This window comes from Phocoena sinus, chromosome 15 (assembly GCF_008692025.1).
Source record: "Phocoena sinus isolate mPhoSin1 chromosome 15, mPhoSin1.pri, whole genome shotgun sequence".
Taxonomy (NCBI): domain Eukaryota; kingdom Metazoa; phylum Chordata; class Mammalia; order Artiodactyla; family Phocoenidae; genus Phocoena; species Phocoena sinus.
In genome coordinates, this window is record NC_045777.1 from 1,047,360 (window position 1) to 1,066,759 (window position 19,400).

Here is a 19,400-nt window from a genome sequence, read left to right on the forward strand (position 1 = left end):
GGACTCGTGGTGAAGCGTTACCTGGAGAGGCGCCTCTTGCATGCGCCCTGATACCCGGCCAGGCCCTGGGAGGCCCCGCGGACACTCGACCCAGGTGTCTGACCCTCGGACACTGGACTCGCGCGTTTGGCCCCTTGGACATGGGGATCCGGGCGGCCCGGCCCTGCGGACACTCGACCCAGGTGGTCTGGCCCCTCAGGCACTGGACTTGGACGGCCTGGCCCCGCGCGCCGCAGCCTCGCCGCCCGAACCCCACGCCCCAGACCTGCGCGCGTAGCTTGGGACTGGGCGCCGCGGCGGGGGCGCGGCGGGCGGTTGGTGCGGCCGGGCCGTGGGGCGGGGCCGCGGGGCGGGGGCGGGGCCGCGCCGGGGAGGGGCTACCGTTGCGGGCGGGCGGCGCAGGCGCGCTGCGGCCGGCGGTTTCCGCGACCCCGCCCGGCCAGGCCAGGCCCCGCCGGCCCGCCCGCGCACCCTACGCCGTTGGCGCCGGCATGTCGGGCCCCGGGCAGCCGGAGCCGCCTCAGGCGGGCGGGCCGGCGGGCCCCGAGGGCGCGGACGCGGCGCTGGGCGAGGCGGGGCTGAGTTTCACGACCACCGACCTGAGCCTTGTGGAGATGACCGAGATCGAGTACACGCAGCTGCAGCACATCCTCTACTCGCACATGGAGGCGGCGGCGGCCGACGGCGAGCTCGAGACGCGCCTCAACTCGGCCTTCCTGGCGGCGACGGCGCCGGGCGCGGCGGCGGGGGGCTTCGCGGCGGCCGGGGGCGCGGCGGCGGGGGGCGCGCCGCCCGTGTACCCGATGCTGTGCCCGCCTGCGCTGGCCGAGGGCGGCTTCGCGGGCGCCAACCAGTGCCTGGGTCACATCGACTTCCAGGAGCTGCGCATGATGCTGCTGGGCGAGGCGGGCGCGCCCCCCGCCGCCGAGAAGACGCCGTGCGCCGACGGCCCGGGCGCCGGCGCACCCCGGCCCAAGGCGCCCGACGGCGCCGGCAAGGAGAACGTGGAGGGCGCGCCCGAGGCGCGGGCCAAGTCGGCCGTGCGCGTCCGCCTGGAGGACCGCTTCAACAGCATCCCAGCCGAGTCCCCGCCAGCCCCGCGCGGCGCGGATCCCCCCGAGCCCGGCATGGCGCTCAACAAGTGGGTGCATCCCCCAGGGAGCGGGCCGGGTGTAACTAGGGTCCTCCGCAGAGAGGCACCAGCCGGGGTCCGGGTGTAAACCAGGGTTCTGTGCAGGGAAGCACCAGGCTGGGTCCGGGTATAGACCAGGGTCCTCTGCAGAGGCCACCAGCCTGGGTCCGGGTGTAGACCAGGGCCCTGTGCAGGGAAGCACCAGGCTGGGTCCGGGTATAGACCACGGTCCTCTGCAGAGGCCAGCGGCCTCACTGCAGCTTGCATCTTAACAGCGAGCAGACCTCAGTGAGTCTGGAGGCTGAGCTGAAAGTTTGTGTGCTCTGTGAAGCACAGCAAGCAGATGTTAAGTACACAGCCCGCAGCATCACCTCTGCAGTGTGCACTCAGCGTCTGCATGCGGAAGAGAGAGGAGTTGAGATAAGTGCACACATGTTCCTGAGGAACAAAGGTTCTGTCCCCAAATCACTCACCTAAATGTCAGGAGAGACCTCTGCTTCCCCCTCTGTTGACTCAGGTTGAGGCTGACCTCATCTTGCACAGATGCATCCCCTGGGAGGAAAGACGTCACGTTGTGAGGTTTTGAGTGTAAAATGCAGCTTCCTCCTTCAGCCAGACTGCCAGCCCATAAGCGATCTCGCAGCAACAACTATCGGAGAGGAGTCGCCTGTCTGCTAGGGTGTCTCCTCAGCTTCCTGTCTGTCCCCACCCTGTAGTTTTCCCCATTTTGCCCACAGTCGTCAGATTTTGGAGGATGGCCAAAAAAACAGAGCTTGGTGTCAGAAGTGTGATGGGAAGGGAGGTGTAACTAAAAGATGACACACAGCCACACCTTCCAACGTGAGGAAGAAAGTTTGAACTTGTCCCCTACAACACTAGCTGATAATTGTAGAGGTTTCCATGGTGGGGGGCATTCATGGTAACAGATTCAAGTTCCCATCTAGAAAATCAAATGTTAGCCATTAGAGTGTGATAGTTAGTGATTGTGGTGTTTCAGGAAACTTACCTGCCACATACTCTTCATGTGTTTCTGGGTTTCTTTTGTCTTGGCAGTTTGGTCACTCTTATTCGCCATCCATCCGAATTAGTGAATGTTCCTCTTCACCAGCAACAAAACAAATGTACAACATTAGTGAAAAATAAAACTGCTGCAGCTCCTGCTCTGCAATTTGCATACCCTCTGTTTACTGCAAGCAGTTGCTCTGCTAGTGGAAATTCTAGTCTTTCACAAACACAGGTAGGGAAAATGATTTGCGAAGCTTTGCTCTTTTGTATTACATGGATAAATTGTATTTTAGTTAGGCCCCAAGGATTCTTTTTTTCTTTCATTGAGCTCAATAACGTTTTAAACTCGAGAGTATTTATGTGGTTCGGGGACATTTAAACATCCTTAGTGCACCGAAAGTTCTTCAAGTTCACGTGAATAGCTTTGACGTTACTTCTATTAAAGTGCATTTTATTTGTGCGTAGAGAGGAGATCGTCACCTGTTGATAAAAGTTCCTGTTGCTTTATTTTTTTCCAGAGCTCTAGTAACTCATGTTCTGTACTTGAAGCTACCAAGCATCAGGATATTGGATTGCCGAGAGCATTTTCTTTCTGCTATCAGCAAGAAATTGAATCCACTAAACAGACTTTGGGTAGTAGAAACAAAGCTTTGCCCGAGCAGGTTTGGATTAAAGTAGGAGGTAAGCGATAAAACAAGCTGGCAGGTGCTTTCTCCTCCTGCCTGCTGTCTTTGCCCCCCCTTTTTTTTTGGCCATGGGTGGGAGAGGGGAGAGAGGTGGTTTATAAACAAATGAAACGATCTCGGAAGCCTGCTTGCATCTTAGGAATCCTTCCGTCCCTCTGCCCAGTCACCTCACTTTGAACATCCTTGCGAATTTTGAACATCACGTTTATACTTGGCCTGGAAACGTTGAGTTCAGGGGCTGCTTTTTCTTAACGGTAACCTCCTTAAACAGAAAAATGATAGACTTAGGTGCATTTTCGTTACCTTCAAGTTACTGACAGCACTTTCAGGTTTTTTTTTTCTTCCTCTTATTTCATACTTCATGAGTGAGGCAGGAGTCTGAAATCCGCTCAGAGCTTTAGAGGACGATCTGCAGATGGGCAGAGGATTGAGTTGGGAGCAAGAGGCCATAAGGTGATACAGAAAGTTTTAGAAATAAACTTCTGAAGGCAAACTTTGCTTACCCCTGACGTTAACCCTCAATCCGTTTTTCCTGGAAAACATTCTTTTTCGAGCTATCCAACAATAACACAGCTTACACTCAGCTCTTGGAGAGCTGATAAAGACAGGGTACGGATGCGGCTCTCCTTTCTCCCACGCCAGTGATTAATTTTCCATTGTTCTTATGACATTGCTCGCACAAGTCTACGTTAACATTTGTAAGGTATAAAGGTTAATGTCAGAATAGTCCCTGTACTGACTGCTCAGCTGAAGAGTGTTACCAGTACTTGCGAATTCCTCTCTATGTCTTCTGAAAAGTTATCACCGTTCTGAAATGTGTGTTAAGTGATTCTTTCACCGTAGAGGGTTTGGCTTTGTACGGTACCTCGGGAATGCACGTCACCGCAGGTACTAATTAGACGCCTGCTGTACTTTGATAGAAATTTAACATATTTCTGTAGCACAGGTCAAATCTATGATGTGATTACTCCTTTTGTGGGGGGAATCTCACTTGTAAGGTGAGGGCATGTTTAATCCTAAACCACTTAGGTTTTGTCCTCTTCTGAGCATTGCAGTTAGAATATCAGTTGTCATATTAGGATAATTGCATATCAAGAAAATCTCTTGGAGAAAATATTTCAAGTTTTTTTCCCCCATTCTGAATATCAGAAAAATCAAACACCTTCTTGGTTTTTTTATTCATAGATGACAGTTCAAATGCCTGTTGATTTAAAAGGGGGACTTTTGACTGTATTGCTGTATAAGCTGTATTGATTACATAATACCTGGGGTGTTTCTATCTTGGATCGAAAATACCAAAAAATATATTCAGCATTCACGAGGGTCAGTTTAGAAGAACAGAAGGATTAAAATACCACTTTTCCCTTCTTTTGCAAAGAAGAAGCGCTGTGTAAACAAGCAATAAACAAGAGGAGTCGGAGTAGGTTGCGTCAGCTGGACACAAACCTGGAACGAAGAGCCCTTGGAGAGCTCCAGAACGTGGGTGAAGGCGCCACAGCAGTGCAGGGTGCTTGGCAGTCGGTGGAGTCGTCCCAGGCCAGCTTCGGGGAGCAGACCCAGAGCGGGCCCCAGCGGGGCCGGTCCCAGCGCAGGGAGAGGCACAACCGCATGGAAAGAGATAGAAGGTAATGCGTGGAGTCGGTGGCATACGGTTGTCTTAGACGCCAAGTTGATGACAGTCGGTGCTGGTGACAGGCACCTTTTTTGTAGAAAACAATGGTGTAGCCATTTCTGTGTTCAAGGGAGGGAAAGCTGGCTAGAGTCAGTGGTCACCTTGCTTTGCTAGGTGGATGGGGGTACCCGAGACCACCCCCAGGTCTGGTGATTCGTTAGGAGGACTCATGGCTTTGATTTATCTTGGACAAAAAACCCAGCAAAGTCGGCAGAGGCGCATGGGGAGAGGTCTAGGGGCCCCAGGCGCCAGCTCCCCAGAGCACCTCTCAGTGGAGCCACTCAGGATGCCTGTCACCCCCCAGCACTGGTGACGTGTTCCCGGACAGCAAAGCTCCTTAGAGGCTCAGGGCCCTGGATCCTACTGGGGGCTGGTCGTGGGGGGGCGGGGGCATTCCCTACGTGGCACGCGGCCAAGTCCCAGACGCCCAGAAGGAAAGCTGGTGTTTAGCATAAGCCAGTGGCCAACGGTAGTGGGAACCCCCCCGAAATCTAAGTTCCCAGGTGCCGGCCGGGGCAGCCTTCCTGGGAGGGGGTCCGCCTGTGCGCTGGCTTACTCAGTTTTGCTTGGCTCTTTTAAGGATGTTGAGGAAGGAGGAAGGTACAGCTTATGTAAGTTGTTTATCTGTGGATTTTATTTGTGCTGCTCTGTGGAGAAGCAAAAGGTGGTTAAGTTTTCTGTTATAGCTGGGTACGGGATGGTCCCTAACTTCGTCATCTATAGCTGGGTACGGGATGGTCCCTAACTTCGTCATCTATAGCTGGGTACGGGATGTTCCCTAACTTCGTCATCTATAGCTGGGTACGGGATGTTCCCTAACTTCGTCATCTATAGCTGGGTACGGGATGTTCCCTAACTTCGTCATCTATAGCTGGGTACGGGATGGTCCCTAACTTCGTCATCTATAGCTGGGTACGGGATGTTCCCTAACTTCGTCATCTATAGCTGGGTACGGGATGTTCCCTAACTTCGTCATCTATAGCTGGGTACGGGATGTTCCCTAACTTCGTCATCTATAGCTGGGTACGGGATGTTCCCTAACTTCGTCATCTATAGCTGGGTACGGGATGTTCCCTAACTTCGTCATCTATAGCTGGGTACGGGATGTTCCCTAACTTCGTCATCTATAGCTGGGTACGGGATGTTCCCTAACTTCGTCATCTATAGCTGGGTACGGGATGTTCCCTAACTTCGTCATCTATAGCTGGGTACGGGATGTTCCCTAACTTCGTCATCTATAGCTGGGTACGGGATGTTCCCTAACTTCGTCATCTGTAGCTGGGTACGGGATGTTCCCTAACTTCGTCATCTATAGCTGGGTACGGGATGTTCCCTAACTTCGTCATATGTAGCTGGGTACGGGATGTTCCCTAACTTCGTCATCTATAGCTGGGTACGGGATGGTTCCCTAACTTCGTCATCTGTAGCTGGGTACGGGATGGTTCCCTAACTTCGTCATCTGTTGAGTGCTTTGTACCAGTTTCTGTTTTAGGCTCAGGAAATAGAGCATTGAGCAAGACAGATATTCATCTTTGAACCTACAGTGTTGAGCAGTGGAAATTTATTTATTTAAAGGGATATATTAAAGCTAGGCAGCTAGATACCTTTCCTAAGGATGTGTCCGCACATACACGCCGAGCGATGGGCATCACCGAGCTCACCGTGAATTATAATGGGCATTGTTTATATTTATTTAATAAACATTTACTGAATACCTACCATCTGAAAAAAAGCCTTATACGTACTACGTGTTGACGGTAAAAGTTTTCATTCTTACTCTGCCATTTCCTAGTTTAACAACTTCCTACACATTCTTTACCTCTCCACCTGAGTCTCTCGTCTATAAAATAGGGATATCACCTACTGCGTAGATGGGACACAAGAATTAACCAAGCTGAAATGTAGTGTCTGGCCCAGTGCCTGCCGTTGCAGAGCATCTGGTGAATTCCTGCTGTTGTTGTTACCTTACAAAGTTGCTCTAGAGTTCTGAGTGTACAGGTGGGGAAATAGGAACAAGGGCCGTATTATCTGAATGTAATACGTAAATGTTAAAAATGGTCTAAGACTCCACGTGGGATGTAAATCATCCCTAAATGGACTGGATTTGGGGATATTCACAGGCTGGTAGTCTGTGGTCCTTTATGAACCGGGGCCCCTTGGAGAATCAAAGCTGTGAATCCTAGCTTCTGTGACTTCCTTGGCACCTGGGGGGCAGGTGAGTGAAAGAATGTCCTGCCCAGAAGAAACACACACACAATTTTGCTTCCAGTTTCAGGGGGTTTGGGTCCATCCTTGGTCTAGAGACTTGGACCTGGTCCTTGCTCCTGGCCCAGGAGAAGTAAACGGGAAACTTTCCAGGGAGCGCGACTGGGCTTAGTGGGCAGCTGAGGGTGGGCTGGCCGCTGTAGAGGGGAGCCCCGAGGTGAGGGCCTGCCCTTCCTACGCTCTCAGTGGCCAGGCCGCGAGCTGATTCCTCAAGACACACAGACACCTGCTTTATTCCTTTGTTCTGCTTCAGCTTCTCTACGTGATTACTTTGGGTTTTGACTGTAGGCGCAGAATCCGCATTTGTTGTGATGAGTTGAATCTTTTAGTCCCGTTCTGCAACGCCGAGACCGATAAGGCAACGACGCTGCAGTGGACCACAGCGTTCCTGAAATATATTCAGGAAAGACATGGAGATTCTCTTAAAAAGGTTAGTACCTAGGCCAGGAGATTTTCAGAATCCTGTAAATGTATCAGTGTTGTTATTTTTCCTTTTTCCTCTAAGATGTCCCAAACTGTCCTTTGTTTCCTGGAACCAAATGTCCGATGCTGAGTCCAGCGTGAATGATGCCCTGCTCATCACTTATCAAGGTACTAACCACAGCCTGGATCTGTGGTCAGCTAGCAGTCAGGCCCCTGCTCTGTGCAGTGCCTTGTTTGGGGGCTTAAAGGGGTTTCAGAGACCTGCCTGTAGGGTATGATTTTTTTTTTCCCCCTCAGAAGATGTTGTGAAAGGGATAAAGCACAAATAGGAAAAAAAAAGAGGCAATTAAATGTCAAATAAATAATCTGGATTTCAAACATGTTCAGAAGGCAGAGAAGAGAAACACTGCGGCCTGGGGGATCGGGGGGCGCTCAGGGGCTCGAGCATCTCCATTCCTTAGGACAGCCAGCTCGACCTTGACCCTGTCTGTCTGGGCCGAGGAGCCATTGATTCCCTGCAAGCCCTCCAGGTGGGAGCGGATGCTGGGTGTGAGTGGGGTCCCACCTGCCCCCTCCTTGGGGGTTCAGATGAGAGAACATTCCCTGCATTGGCTTCTGTGCTCTGCCTTGGTGGGACCTTGGGTCCAGGTACCGGCCTCACTTCTCTGGGGATCAGGGCGCATGGGATGAGGCCTTAGTGAAGAGCGGCCTGGGTTTGCTGCTGGTCCCTGCTGTCGTGTAGTCACTGCCGTTGATGGCAGCACGGGTCTGATCAGAGAACCGAGCTGAGGTTGGCACTATAAACGTGGAACCTTTTGAAAAAGGGCCTTCCGTATCTAGATCCTGGGGGAGCGGCCGGCCGAGCGCCCCAGGCTGCCTGGAGTGAGGCCCCTTGGGATGAGTGCTAAGAGTTTGTCTTCTCCGTTTCCCTTTTCTGTGCCCACGTGCATTTCCATCTTGTGTGTTTCGTAATTTCGTCAAGTTCCTTGTTTTCATTGTATATTTAATTGCCTTTTAAAGCAATACCTGCGTCAAGTTTGTGCTGATTGGATCATTTATGGTTATTTATAATGTGGTTACTCTTTAACATTATTTTTTAGCGATAGACTTGGTTTATTGTAATAAAATAAAGCTTTTATATTTAAAAAAATGATTTAATGGTTGGCTCTGTGTACCTAATAGTGGTAAATTATTATTTATATGATTCATTCAAATATGATGAAGGTGTTTACAACAATAAAAAAACTTAACTGTCACTATCTATACTCAAAGATTAAATAGGTTAAAAACTTATGGACATTAATTTTTATGTATATTAGGCTTCCTGAATATTTCTGAAATGTAGTTACATTGAATTTGTAGATTGTTTCTGGGTCGGATTACAAGACCCATCAAGAAACAGGCCGAAGTGACGTCAGTAGCAATTTGGGGGGAATTAGAATGTAGGCAGCTTAAACCCTTGTGTCCTTCTTGTTTCCTCAGTGACTTTCCCCCTCTTACTTGCATGAACATTTTGGAAGATGTGATACACGAAAGTCTTCAGTGATTTTCCTAAATTATTTCAGTACACATCTCATCCCACAGGTCTGTTCCGACTCTAACCAGGATTCTGTCCCAGACACTGGGGGCACCTTGAATAAGACAGAGACCCCGTGGGCTGGAGGGAAGCGGCTAACAGGTTGAGGGTGAATGGACCACCTCCATCCCGGTGTGGGGTCTGGTTGACATGCTGCAAAGATGGCTCTCCTTGCTGCGCAGCAGGGAGACTGGACTCCAGGAGGAGAGGTTAGGGGTGGGCGGGAGTGGAGACACAGACCCTGGTCAGAGGCCGCAGCCGCTCTGCTGAGACTGGCCAGGGCCCGCGGTGCTGGATGTAGGGCTGCTGGGCAGAGGAATTGGGGTCCACGGTGGGGTGTCTGGCTGGAGCAGCTGGGCGGGTGGCACTGTTTCCTGAGATGGGAAGACGTGTGGAGAAGCAGGATGGGGTGGGGTGGAATCCACGTTCTGTGTCCAATGGGCTAGGTTTTCAGTGCCCAGGAGGCGTCAGGTGGAGAAGTTGAGAAGGTAAACGAGTCCGCAAGCAGATGGTTCCCTTTGTTTTATTTTTCTAATGAGCACAGAGTTCACTGAACACCTGCCCTCCCCTCCCCTAGTCTGAGCCGTCAACATTTACCATGTTTAACACACACGCACAGCACAATTTCAAAGACAATGACATATCATGACCCTTCACCTCTAAATATTTACGCCTGTGTCTCCCACGTAACGCCAGTGCCGTTTTCACACCTCACAAGGTCGATAGTCATTCTCTTATACCATCTACTACCCAGTCCGTATTCCCATGTCCCCCAGATGTTCTAAAGGTGGCTTTTATGGCTGCATTTTTTTCCAAACCAGCACCCAGCAATGCTTCTGTGTTGCAGTCAGTGGCATTTTTCTGTCTCTGAGCTATAGCAGTCCTCCCTACCCCACAGTTTCTGTTACGGCACTGAGATTTTGAAGAGATCGGGCCAGACAGGTGCCTGTAGAACCCTGGATTTAGATGATTCGTTGTATTTATTTATGGTAATTAAAAATTTTTATATAATTTTAAACTTGCAGGAAAATTCCAAGATGAGTGCTAAGAGCTCCTCGTGTGCCCACCCAGGTTTACCCAGAACCCCCAGTTGTTCACATTTTGCCCCATTTGTTCTGTCTCTTGCAGTCTAAACCATTTGATGGTAAACTGTGGGCACCATGCGCCTTGATACCCAAACACTTCAGTCTGTGATTTTAAAGAATATTACATTATCTTACATAACCAGAATACAATGGCCAAAATCAGGACACTTAACATTGGTGTAACACTCTTATCTAATTCGAATTTTGCCTCTTGTCCCAATAACATCCTCTACACCATTTTCCCCGGTCCAGCCCCAATCCAGGATCGCTGGTGACGCAGTTGTTGTGAGGTGACATTTTGGGGTCGTGACCTTGAACCCTAGCCAGGCTCTGGGGCTGCGGGGCAGTCTGTCACCCTGTGCTTCCCTCTCCTCTGTCCTGTCACCATCACAGTCGTTGGGCAGGACGGTGGCGCTGCCCCCCTGCTTTGTCTTCCCTCCTGCACCTGAACTTGGGCTGGCGGCCAGCCCGCACCCACTTGTCCTTGCGCACCAGCCCCAGTTATCGGGTGCAGCCGTACTGTTACTTCTCCCTTTCCTGTGCAGTAGGAATTCTGTCCTTTTTATTTTAAATTTATTTTATTGAAGTATAGTTGATTTACAATGTGTTAATTTATGGTGTAGAGCCAAGTGACTCAGTTCTATATATATATATATATATATATATATATGTGTGTGTGTGTGTGTGTGTGTATATATATATATATATATATATATATATATATATACACACATGTATATATATACACACATTCTTTTTCATATTCTTTTCCATTATGGTTTATCACAGGATACTGAATATAGTTCCCTGTGCTGTACAGGGAACTGTAACCCTATATAGGGTTAGGACCTTGTTTGTCCATCCTGTATATAATAGTTTGCATCTGCTAACCCCAAGTTCCCACTCCATCAATCCCCCACCCCCAGCCCCTTGGCAACCACCAGTCTGTTCTCTGTCTGTGAGTCTGTTTCTGTTTTGTAGATAAGACTGTTCTTTTTAAGAACAGCATTTTATCTGTTTCTCACATTTATTTCTCACATTCTGATCAGTGAAGATGGCAGTTTTTAAAAACGTGTTGAGACTTCCATTGTGACCTCTTATGTGGTCAATTTTTTAAAAGTCTGTGTTTATTTGGAAAGGACGTGCATTCTTGGTTCGGCGAATTCTGTACGTTTATTAGGTTGAGGTTACGAATTGTGGTTCAGGCCTTTCCTGTCCTCTCTTGTCTGTCAGACCTGTTGTTCTCAGAGCCCCCGTGGCATCTCCCACCATGACTGGCCTTGTCCCATCTCTGTGGGGCTCTCAGTGTGGCTGAGTGTCGGGGGCACACCCTCCCACCTGGGCCCCGAGGTTTGTCACCCCTCTTGGTTTCATTAACCCTTTTCCTTTAATTCTCTCGTCTCTCTGTACAGATGACACCCATTTTCTTCCTCTTCCTAACTTCCTGGTATAATTTCTTGACATGTAATTGGAACAATCTTTCTTTTTCCTACTAAAAATAGTTTTTATTATTGGCCTTCTCCTATTTACACATTTAATGTGAATATCCAACTTTGACCAGACGTCATCTCAAGGTGTCTGATGAGTTGTAAAAATCCCTTAAAACTCAGCTATTTCACTTAAGTTTCGTTGAAATAGATGCTAATTGAGAGAGCAGAGCAACGATTACTAGCTTACCTTTGACGCAGTCAAGGGCGGGAGGTGTCCACTTGTCTCCCTCTTTCACGGTCACCCCAAGTTCCCATGAACTGAGTCCCAGGGACCTCGTGAGAGTCTAGATTGAGCTACACCTTAACCCCACTGCTGGCAGAACTCTTCAAAATAAAGACGGGTGCCCAGGGCTCCTCATTTTATGACGATTGTTTAGAAAATCTCTTGAAGTCCTTTCTTACATCTGAGAGATGATTATTTTCTTCCTTCTGACTTCTATTTAGGTATTCTCAAAGGTAAATTCTGCCTTCTCAAATATAGGCAAATATTTTATAGTTGGGCTTTGGGTGTCAGAATATAGAAACCAATATATCAAACCATGGTTCATCTTACATTGCATTAAGACCCGTTGAAAACCTTTTAAATTTTGGGAAGGAAATTAGAATGTATTTCTGTGCAGATCTAGCTTCTGAGCATAGGCAGTTGTTGCAAATGGCAGATGGCCTTGGCTGGGATGCCACGTAGCGTGTGGACAGGTGGAGTGCTCCAGCCGTTCCAGATGACTCAAAAGTCAGAGCAGTGGCAGCAGAGAGAGCGCTTATGCTTCCCTTCCTGGACACAAATTAAATAGAAACCTATTATAGTCCAGCAACAAAGAGACAGCACAATTCGAAAATGGGCAAAGGACTTGAATAGACGTTTCTCCACAGAAGATAAGCAAATGGCCAATAAGCACACGAAAAGATGCTCAACATCACTAATGATCAGGGAAATGCAAATCAAAAGCACTTTAATGGGTGTGAGATACCAGTTCACACCCATTAGCTGTGGCTATTACAAAACAAAATAACAAGTGTCGGTGAGGATGTGGAGAAATTGCAACCCTTGGGACTGCTGGTGGGAATGTAAAATGGTGCAGCTGGTGGTTCCTCAAAAAGTTAAACATAGGGGCTTCCCTGGTGGCGCAGTGGTTGAGAGTCTGCCTGCCGATGCAGAGGACACGGGTTCGTGCCCCGGTCCGGGAACATCCCACGTGCCGCAGAGCGGCTGGGCCCGTAAGCCATGGCCGCTGAGCCTGTGCGTCCGGAGCCTGTGCTCCGCCACGGGAGAGGCCACAACAGTGAGAGGCCCATGTACCGCAAAAAAAAAAAAAAAAAAAAAAGTTAAACAGTTACCCAAAAGAATAGAAAGCAGGGACTTAAACAGATATTTGTATACCAGTGTTCATAGCCACATTATTCACAGTCACCAAAAGGTGGAAACAATCCAATCAACAGACGAATGGATAAGCGGAATGTCTGTACAGCCAATGGATTACTATTCAGCCATGAAAAGGAATGAAGTTCTGACACGTGCCTCACAATATGGATGGACCTCTAAAACGATTTTGACCGGGAAAAGGCAGACACAAAGAGACAAATACTGTATGATTCCACTTACATGAAGTACCTAGAGTCATCAGATTCATAAAGTCAAAAAGTAGAATGACGGGTGCCAGAGACTGGGGGAGGCGGATGGATGGAGGGTACATGTTTAACAGGGACAGAGTTTCAGTTTGGGGAGATGAGAAAGTGCTGCAAATAGATCATGGTGATGTTTATACAACATTGTGAATGTACTTAAGCCACTGAATTGTACACTTACAAATGGTAAAAAATGGCAAATTTTATGTTACATATATTTTACCACAATAAAAACATATAAACTTAGACTTAATTGTGTAAGAATGCTATGCTTTGAAAAAAAAAAACTTACAGAAATGTATACATGCACAAAAACGGAGAGACTAGAACAGTGAACGCCCGTGTCCATAACTCAGCCTCAGGCATAGCTTTGTTTCACCTATACATCCCCAGCCTCCCACCGCCACTGAATTATTTTAAAGCATTACCAACTGTCATACCATTTTCATTCACAAATGTATCTCTAAAAAGAAAAGGGCTGCTTAAAAGCACAACCACGTCATCATCATCTTCCTTAATCTCCCTCCCTGTCCAGATTTCTCTGATTGGCTCACAACTGTCTTCTTACTGTCGACTTACTTAAATCAGTATCCAAACACTGCATTTGGTTCATAGCTCTTATACCTTTTAATCTGTTATGGCTCCCCTTTCCTCTTTTCCTTGCTGTTTGTTTATTGTTGAGGCTGAATGTTACTGAACCAAATTTGGGTCCACTTGCCTGCACACGGTAAAGCCAATTTGCTGACACCAGTTGCGGTGAAAACAAGTGCAGCGTTTACTGCGGGTGCCAAACAAGGAGTCTGGGCAGCTAATGCTCAAAAGGCCTGAACTTCTTGTTTGGCACCCGCAATAAATGCTGCACTTTCTTTCACTGCAACCCAGTGTCAGTAGATCGGCCTTACTGTGCGAGGGTGAGTGGACCCAAATTCAGTTCAGTAACAATTTTTGGTGACCCAGATGGGATTTCCAGCCCATCTGGGATGCCAAAAATTGTTACTGAACTGAACTTGGGTCCGCTTGCCCACGCACAGTATTACATGTCATGATTAGTTATACTCTGTGACAACTTCAGCAGAGAAGTTTTTTCCATATAATGTTTTTTTTGTGTAATTTAATATACTACATAATCTTAATTAGTTTAATATTTCTCTCTGAGATGCCTCAGGAGCCCTTTGGAAAACTCAAAGTCAGCTAGAGAAGGAAGCTTACAACCTGTTGTCAAAAGCAGCTCAATATTCCAGGAAAATTTTGCTCTCTTAACAGAGAGAGAAAACCACTTCCAGTCTGCACCAGCTTACTTTTAATAGCGAAGTTCATTTACTTAATTAAATTCAATCTAATATGAGCCAGTCTTGACCCCATGCAAAACCCTTTCCTTAAGGTTCCTTTTCTACAAAGCTTTCATCACTTTCTGTATCCATATTAGTTTGTCCATTATTTTTTCCTTATCCAGAAACAACCAGCCCTGGGACAAAATCATTCTCCCTTTTTTCCCTTAACAAAGATATTTCCATTCTTTATACCTTCTCTCGCTGACAATGTATATCCTACTTTCTTTACATTACTGAAATGCTTCCCTTATTACCTTTAGTAGTTTAATTACACAGGTATTACAATTTTTAACCCTTAAAAACTTTAATCTCTACTGAAAACCGAGAAGCAAGTAATTGGACTTTTCTTTATATCCGCACGTTTTGATTGGCAAACTTACGAGCACACGTCTAAAAACATACGTTTTCCTGTATCACAGTTTTTCTCTTTAATGTAGTACAAGACGTGTGTCTAATAAACCCAAGCATCTTTAGTTGTTTTTCTCTCTCATAAGAAAACAGGAGGTGAACTTAGACTTGTCTAGTGATCAGTGTTAACGCTCAAAAGATCTGAACTCCTTGTCTGGTGCCTGCAATAAACGTTGCACTTTCCTTCGTCACAACCTGGCGTCAGTAGATTGTCTTTACTGCGTGTGGGCGAGTGGACCCGATTTGGTTTACTGACAGTGTTGGTGATTGAGATGGATCCTGTCCAGCGGCTGCCTGAGCACCTTTGTCTCAGGAGCAGCCTCGAGACCTTGCCACCAACCAGCCATCCTTGGCCCACAGCGCTTTTGATTTTTGTGATAAAAAAAAACAAGGCACTTGCACTGGCAGGTTGAGATGTCTTTGGTAAGTAATGGAACTCACGTGTGGTGACACCAGAGTATTCTTCCCTATCACATTGACTTCTATAGCAGAATATTGGTTGGGATTTTCCCTTTTGGACTAAGGCTTGGTCATTTGGCTTTTTTTTTTTTTTTAAACCTATTTATTTATTTATTTTTGGCTGCATTGGGTCTTCGTTGCTGCACGTGGCTTTCTCTAGTTGCGGCGAGCGGGGGCTGCTCTTCGTTGTGGTGCGCGAGCTTCTCGTTGCAGTGGCTTCTCTTGTTGAGGAGCTCGGGCTCTAGGCACGTGGGCTCAGTAGTTGTGGCTCACGGGCTCTAGAGCGCAGGCTCTGTAGTTGTGGCACATGGGCTTAGCTGCTCCGCGGCCTGTGGGATCTTCCCAGACCAGGGCTGGAACCCGTGTCCCTTGCATTGGCAGGCGGATTCTTAACCACCAGGGTTGTCTCTGATGGGGCATCGGTTGGGAATTTCCCTTTTTGGGACTAGGGAACTTCGACCCTGAGGGACTGTTTTCCATTGCATCGGTTTGTTTGTTTGCTTGATATCTGACAACAGCGGCCATGAATAATTAAGAAATGAGTGATCAGAGCTCTGTTCCATCTTGTGGTCTAGGGTGTATTTTACCAAACTGGTAAATGTTCAGCTGTGCTCCTATAAAAAGAAAAATGTTTTTTCTAACACCACATGGCCACAACTTTCTTCAGACTCTGGAGAAAATTGGTTAAGATGAAACTCTTTTGAAATTCCAAACCTGGTTCTTTTTTGCCTATGCAGTTTGAGAAAGCTGGCTTAAATATTTTCTCAGAATTCTGACCCTCAGAGAACAAAAATATTTCTAGGAGAAAGCTTGAAGCCATAACTCTTACCATGTCTTTGAAATGCAAACACAACCCACATTGCCTGAGACTTCAGCCTGGGTTAATTAGTAGAACTTCAAATCAAAAGGAGAAAAGGTGAAAGAGCCTTTTTAAACTCAAGTAGGTAAATTTAACTTGTTCCAACTGTTATAAAGTTTTACATTTGCTGGGTGAGTTGCCGCGACATGTGAGGTCATGATTTCCTATCTTTTCATTTGCATTTTGTTTGTTATTAAAACAGGAACCCTCATTTGGGAACTTGAGGGAATTGTTGGACTTCACTCTTTGTTTCTGTCCTGCAGGAATTAGATTTTGTTCTTCGTGTGTGTGTGTGTGTGTGTGTGTGTGTGTGTGTGTGCGCGCGCGCGCACGCATTTGTCTTGTGTGTAAGTGTGCTGGTATGGGAAACTCAAGCTTATTTCCTGAATGCAGCCCCTTGGGGTGCATTCTCCAGAACTGGACCACTTTCAGTCACAAACAAATAAAATGTAAAAAAATGATTTTCCTTTGTAACATGGCCTAGCCATAATACTCCATAGATTCAGGGAAAAAGTGGCCTCTTAATGGATCCTTAAATCGTGCTACTATTATGCAGTTAGGGCTGTTTTACAATAGAGAGGGAAAATGGGATCACATTTATAAACTAATAAGTTTTGTATTGAAATATAAGCTATGAGATCTCTGGATGGATGGATGGATGGATGTCTTTATATAATATTGTCATAAGTAATAAAATAGAGATAAATGGGATAAAAGCTTTCAGGTGAACTCTTTAGGAATAGTCGTGTATTAGTTTTTCCAGATTTTTGGTAACTTGAAACTTTAGTTTTGCTAAATTAAGTTATATGACGGAAATTCGTTAAAGGTCTAAGTCATTTTTCATTAAGGTAAAATACTGGAACATTGATTGCTCGAGAAGTCTAAGTTTATCTTCTCTTGTCTTCTTATGAGAGAGAAAAAAACTAAAGATGTTTGGGCTTCTTAGATACATGTCTTGTACCACATTAAAGAGAAAAATTGTACTATAGGAGAATGTATGCTTCTAGAGGTTATAGAATGTGCTCATAAGTTTGCCAATGAAAACGTGCTGATATAAAGAACAGTTCAATTACTTGCTTCTTGGTTTTCAATAGAGATTAAAGTTTTTAAGGATTAAAAATTGTAATACATATGTAATTAAGTTACTAAAAGTAATAAGGGAAGAATTTCAGTGTGTAAAGAAAGTGGGCTAGGTGCTTCCCCAGCGGTCCAGTGGTTAAGACTCTGCGCTTCCACTGCAGGGGGCAAGGGTTTGATCCCTGGTCAGGGAACTAAGATCCCTCATGTCGTGTGGTGTAGCCAAAAAAGAATGGAAATATCTTTGTTAAAGGGAAAAAGGGAGAATAATTTTGTCCCAGAGCTGGTTGTTTCTGGCTAGGGAAAAAATAAGGGACAAACTAATATGGATACAGAAAGTGATGGGAAGTTTGTGGAAAAGGAACCTTAAGGAAAGAGTTTTGCATGGGGTCAAGACTGGCTCATATTAGATTGAATTTAATTAACTAAATGAACTTCGCTATTAAAAGTAAGCTGGTGCAGACTGGAAGTGGTTTTCTCTCTCTGTTAAGAGAGCAAAGTTTTCCTGGAATATTGAGCTGCTTTTGACAACAGGTTGTAAGTTTCCTTCTCTAGCTGACTTTGAGTTTTCCAAAGGGCTCCTGAGGCATCTCAGAGAGAAATATTAAACTACTGAAGATTATGTAGTATATTAAATGACACAAAAAACATTATATGGAAAAAACTTCTCTGCTGAAGTTGTCACAGAGCATAACTAATCATGACATGTAATGCTGCACGTGGGCGAGCGGACCCAAGCTGGGTTCGGTAACGTGAATACTGCGTCCTGCAGGACATCCCACCTTCCGCATGTCGCAGACCCGTGTCTTTTGTTTCCTGGAGGCCGATGAGCTTCGGGTGGTTCGCTTGCACCTGCCTTCTCTTTTCGTGAGCTTGAGACTGACTCAGCCGTTAAAATTGAGGCCTTTCACAAAGTGTCTAGAGGCACAGAGTCATGAACTTGACCCGCGGCCAGCAGGGTGCTGGGGAGTTAGCTCTTGGTCTGGCCCCGTTGCCACGCCTAACACTGAGCGGTCAGTGGGGCGGGGGCAGGGGACAGCAAATGCCCGTGGCCGGAGGGGCATGTCACGGTACAGAGTGTCTGTGTGGTGGTGGAAAGTTCTGGAAATGGATGGTGGTGATGGTTGCACGAGAGTGTGAACATACTTAATGCCACTGAATCGCACACTTACAAATGGTTAAGATGGTAAAGTTTATGTCTGTGTCACCACAATGAAAATAACAAACAAATACGGCTGCTTTTTAAAAAAATATCAGAAGGGTTTACAATATGGTCAGGCATTTTGAGAACCTATTGGAAAACTAAATAAAAATACACGTAAAGGTAACTATTTGAGACAGATGTTTGAATCCCCATTTTTATCATCTGTAGCCCCTTACAGGATGTGACATACGTTTGTGAGTGACGCCTTAACTATATATTTTGAGGTAGTTTCGCTCTTAATTTCAGCCATTTGTGTTTTTGAAGATAGCAGTTTTCATGTCTGTGTATATTGTACATTAATGGTCATTTCTCAACTTTAGGAATTTGAGAGTGTGTTTTGCGGTAAAACTGGCAGAAGGCTAAAGTTGACCAGACCAGACTCCCTGGTGACGTGTCCCACGCAGGAGAGTGCAGAATAGCCCAGCTCTGGAGATCGAGTGACTGGATGCGAACACTGATGTCTGGGAAGCAAACGGCTGTTCCTTCGTGACCCATAAACATTTCCTAGGACCCTGGAACTCAGCTCTGATAGTCTAACTCTAAAGGGACACGATTCAGCTGATGGGACTCCAATGGGGACTTCGAAAGCACATTTTGTAAAAATATTTATCTAAAACAAAATGCTTACCGATTAACGTCCTCTTAGACCATTTGGGGATGAAGACATCTTGACAATTAGTAAGTAATTTTTCAATTATCTGTCTGATTCCATCATGTTTTCTTAACATGATAACTTGAAAAATGAACATCCTTTGTAATTTCTTTAGTCTTAGAAGGTACATTGCTTTTTATTTATTTTATTTACATTTTAAATATGCCCCCTTAGCAACTAGAACAAGGTAAATTGTTCTTAACTGTAAGTAAGACATTTTATTTCATTTGTCTGTCGCTTCCCCTTGTAATGATTTCTAGCTGCATAGAACTGTATCGCAAGATCAGTCCTATTTGAAACCTTTTTGCTAGAAATTTTCCAGAGATCTCCTTTAAAGGTACTTTTGTCCATAAATGAAATACTTGCTAGATATTAGATTGCTTCAATGCCCCCATTTTCATATTGAGAGTCGTTACCTTCTGTGTAATAAACTGTAGTGTTTGGAACTGAGTT

At 46.4% G+C, this 19,400-nt stretch overlaps 1 protein-coding gene across 1 annotated transcript; it reads left to right on the forward strand.

Moving 5' to 3' along the window:
• Window positions 1–466: 466 nt before the first annotated feature.
• Window positions 467–19,397, forward strand: TCFL5 (transcription factor like 5). The gene is given in 7 exon segments (XM_032606035.1): window positions 467–1,141; window positions 2,186–2,369; window positions 2,656–2,818; window positions 4,202–4,448; window positions 7,049–7,190; window positions 18,616–18,704; window positions 18,706–19,397. Coding segments are annotated over 7 exon segments (1,506 nt in total). The 5' UTR covers window positions 467–491; the 3' UTR covers window positions 18,737–19,397.
• The last annotated feature ends 3 nt before the right edge of the window (window positions 19,398–19,400 follow it).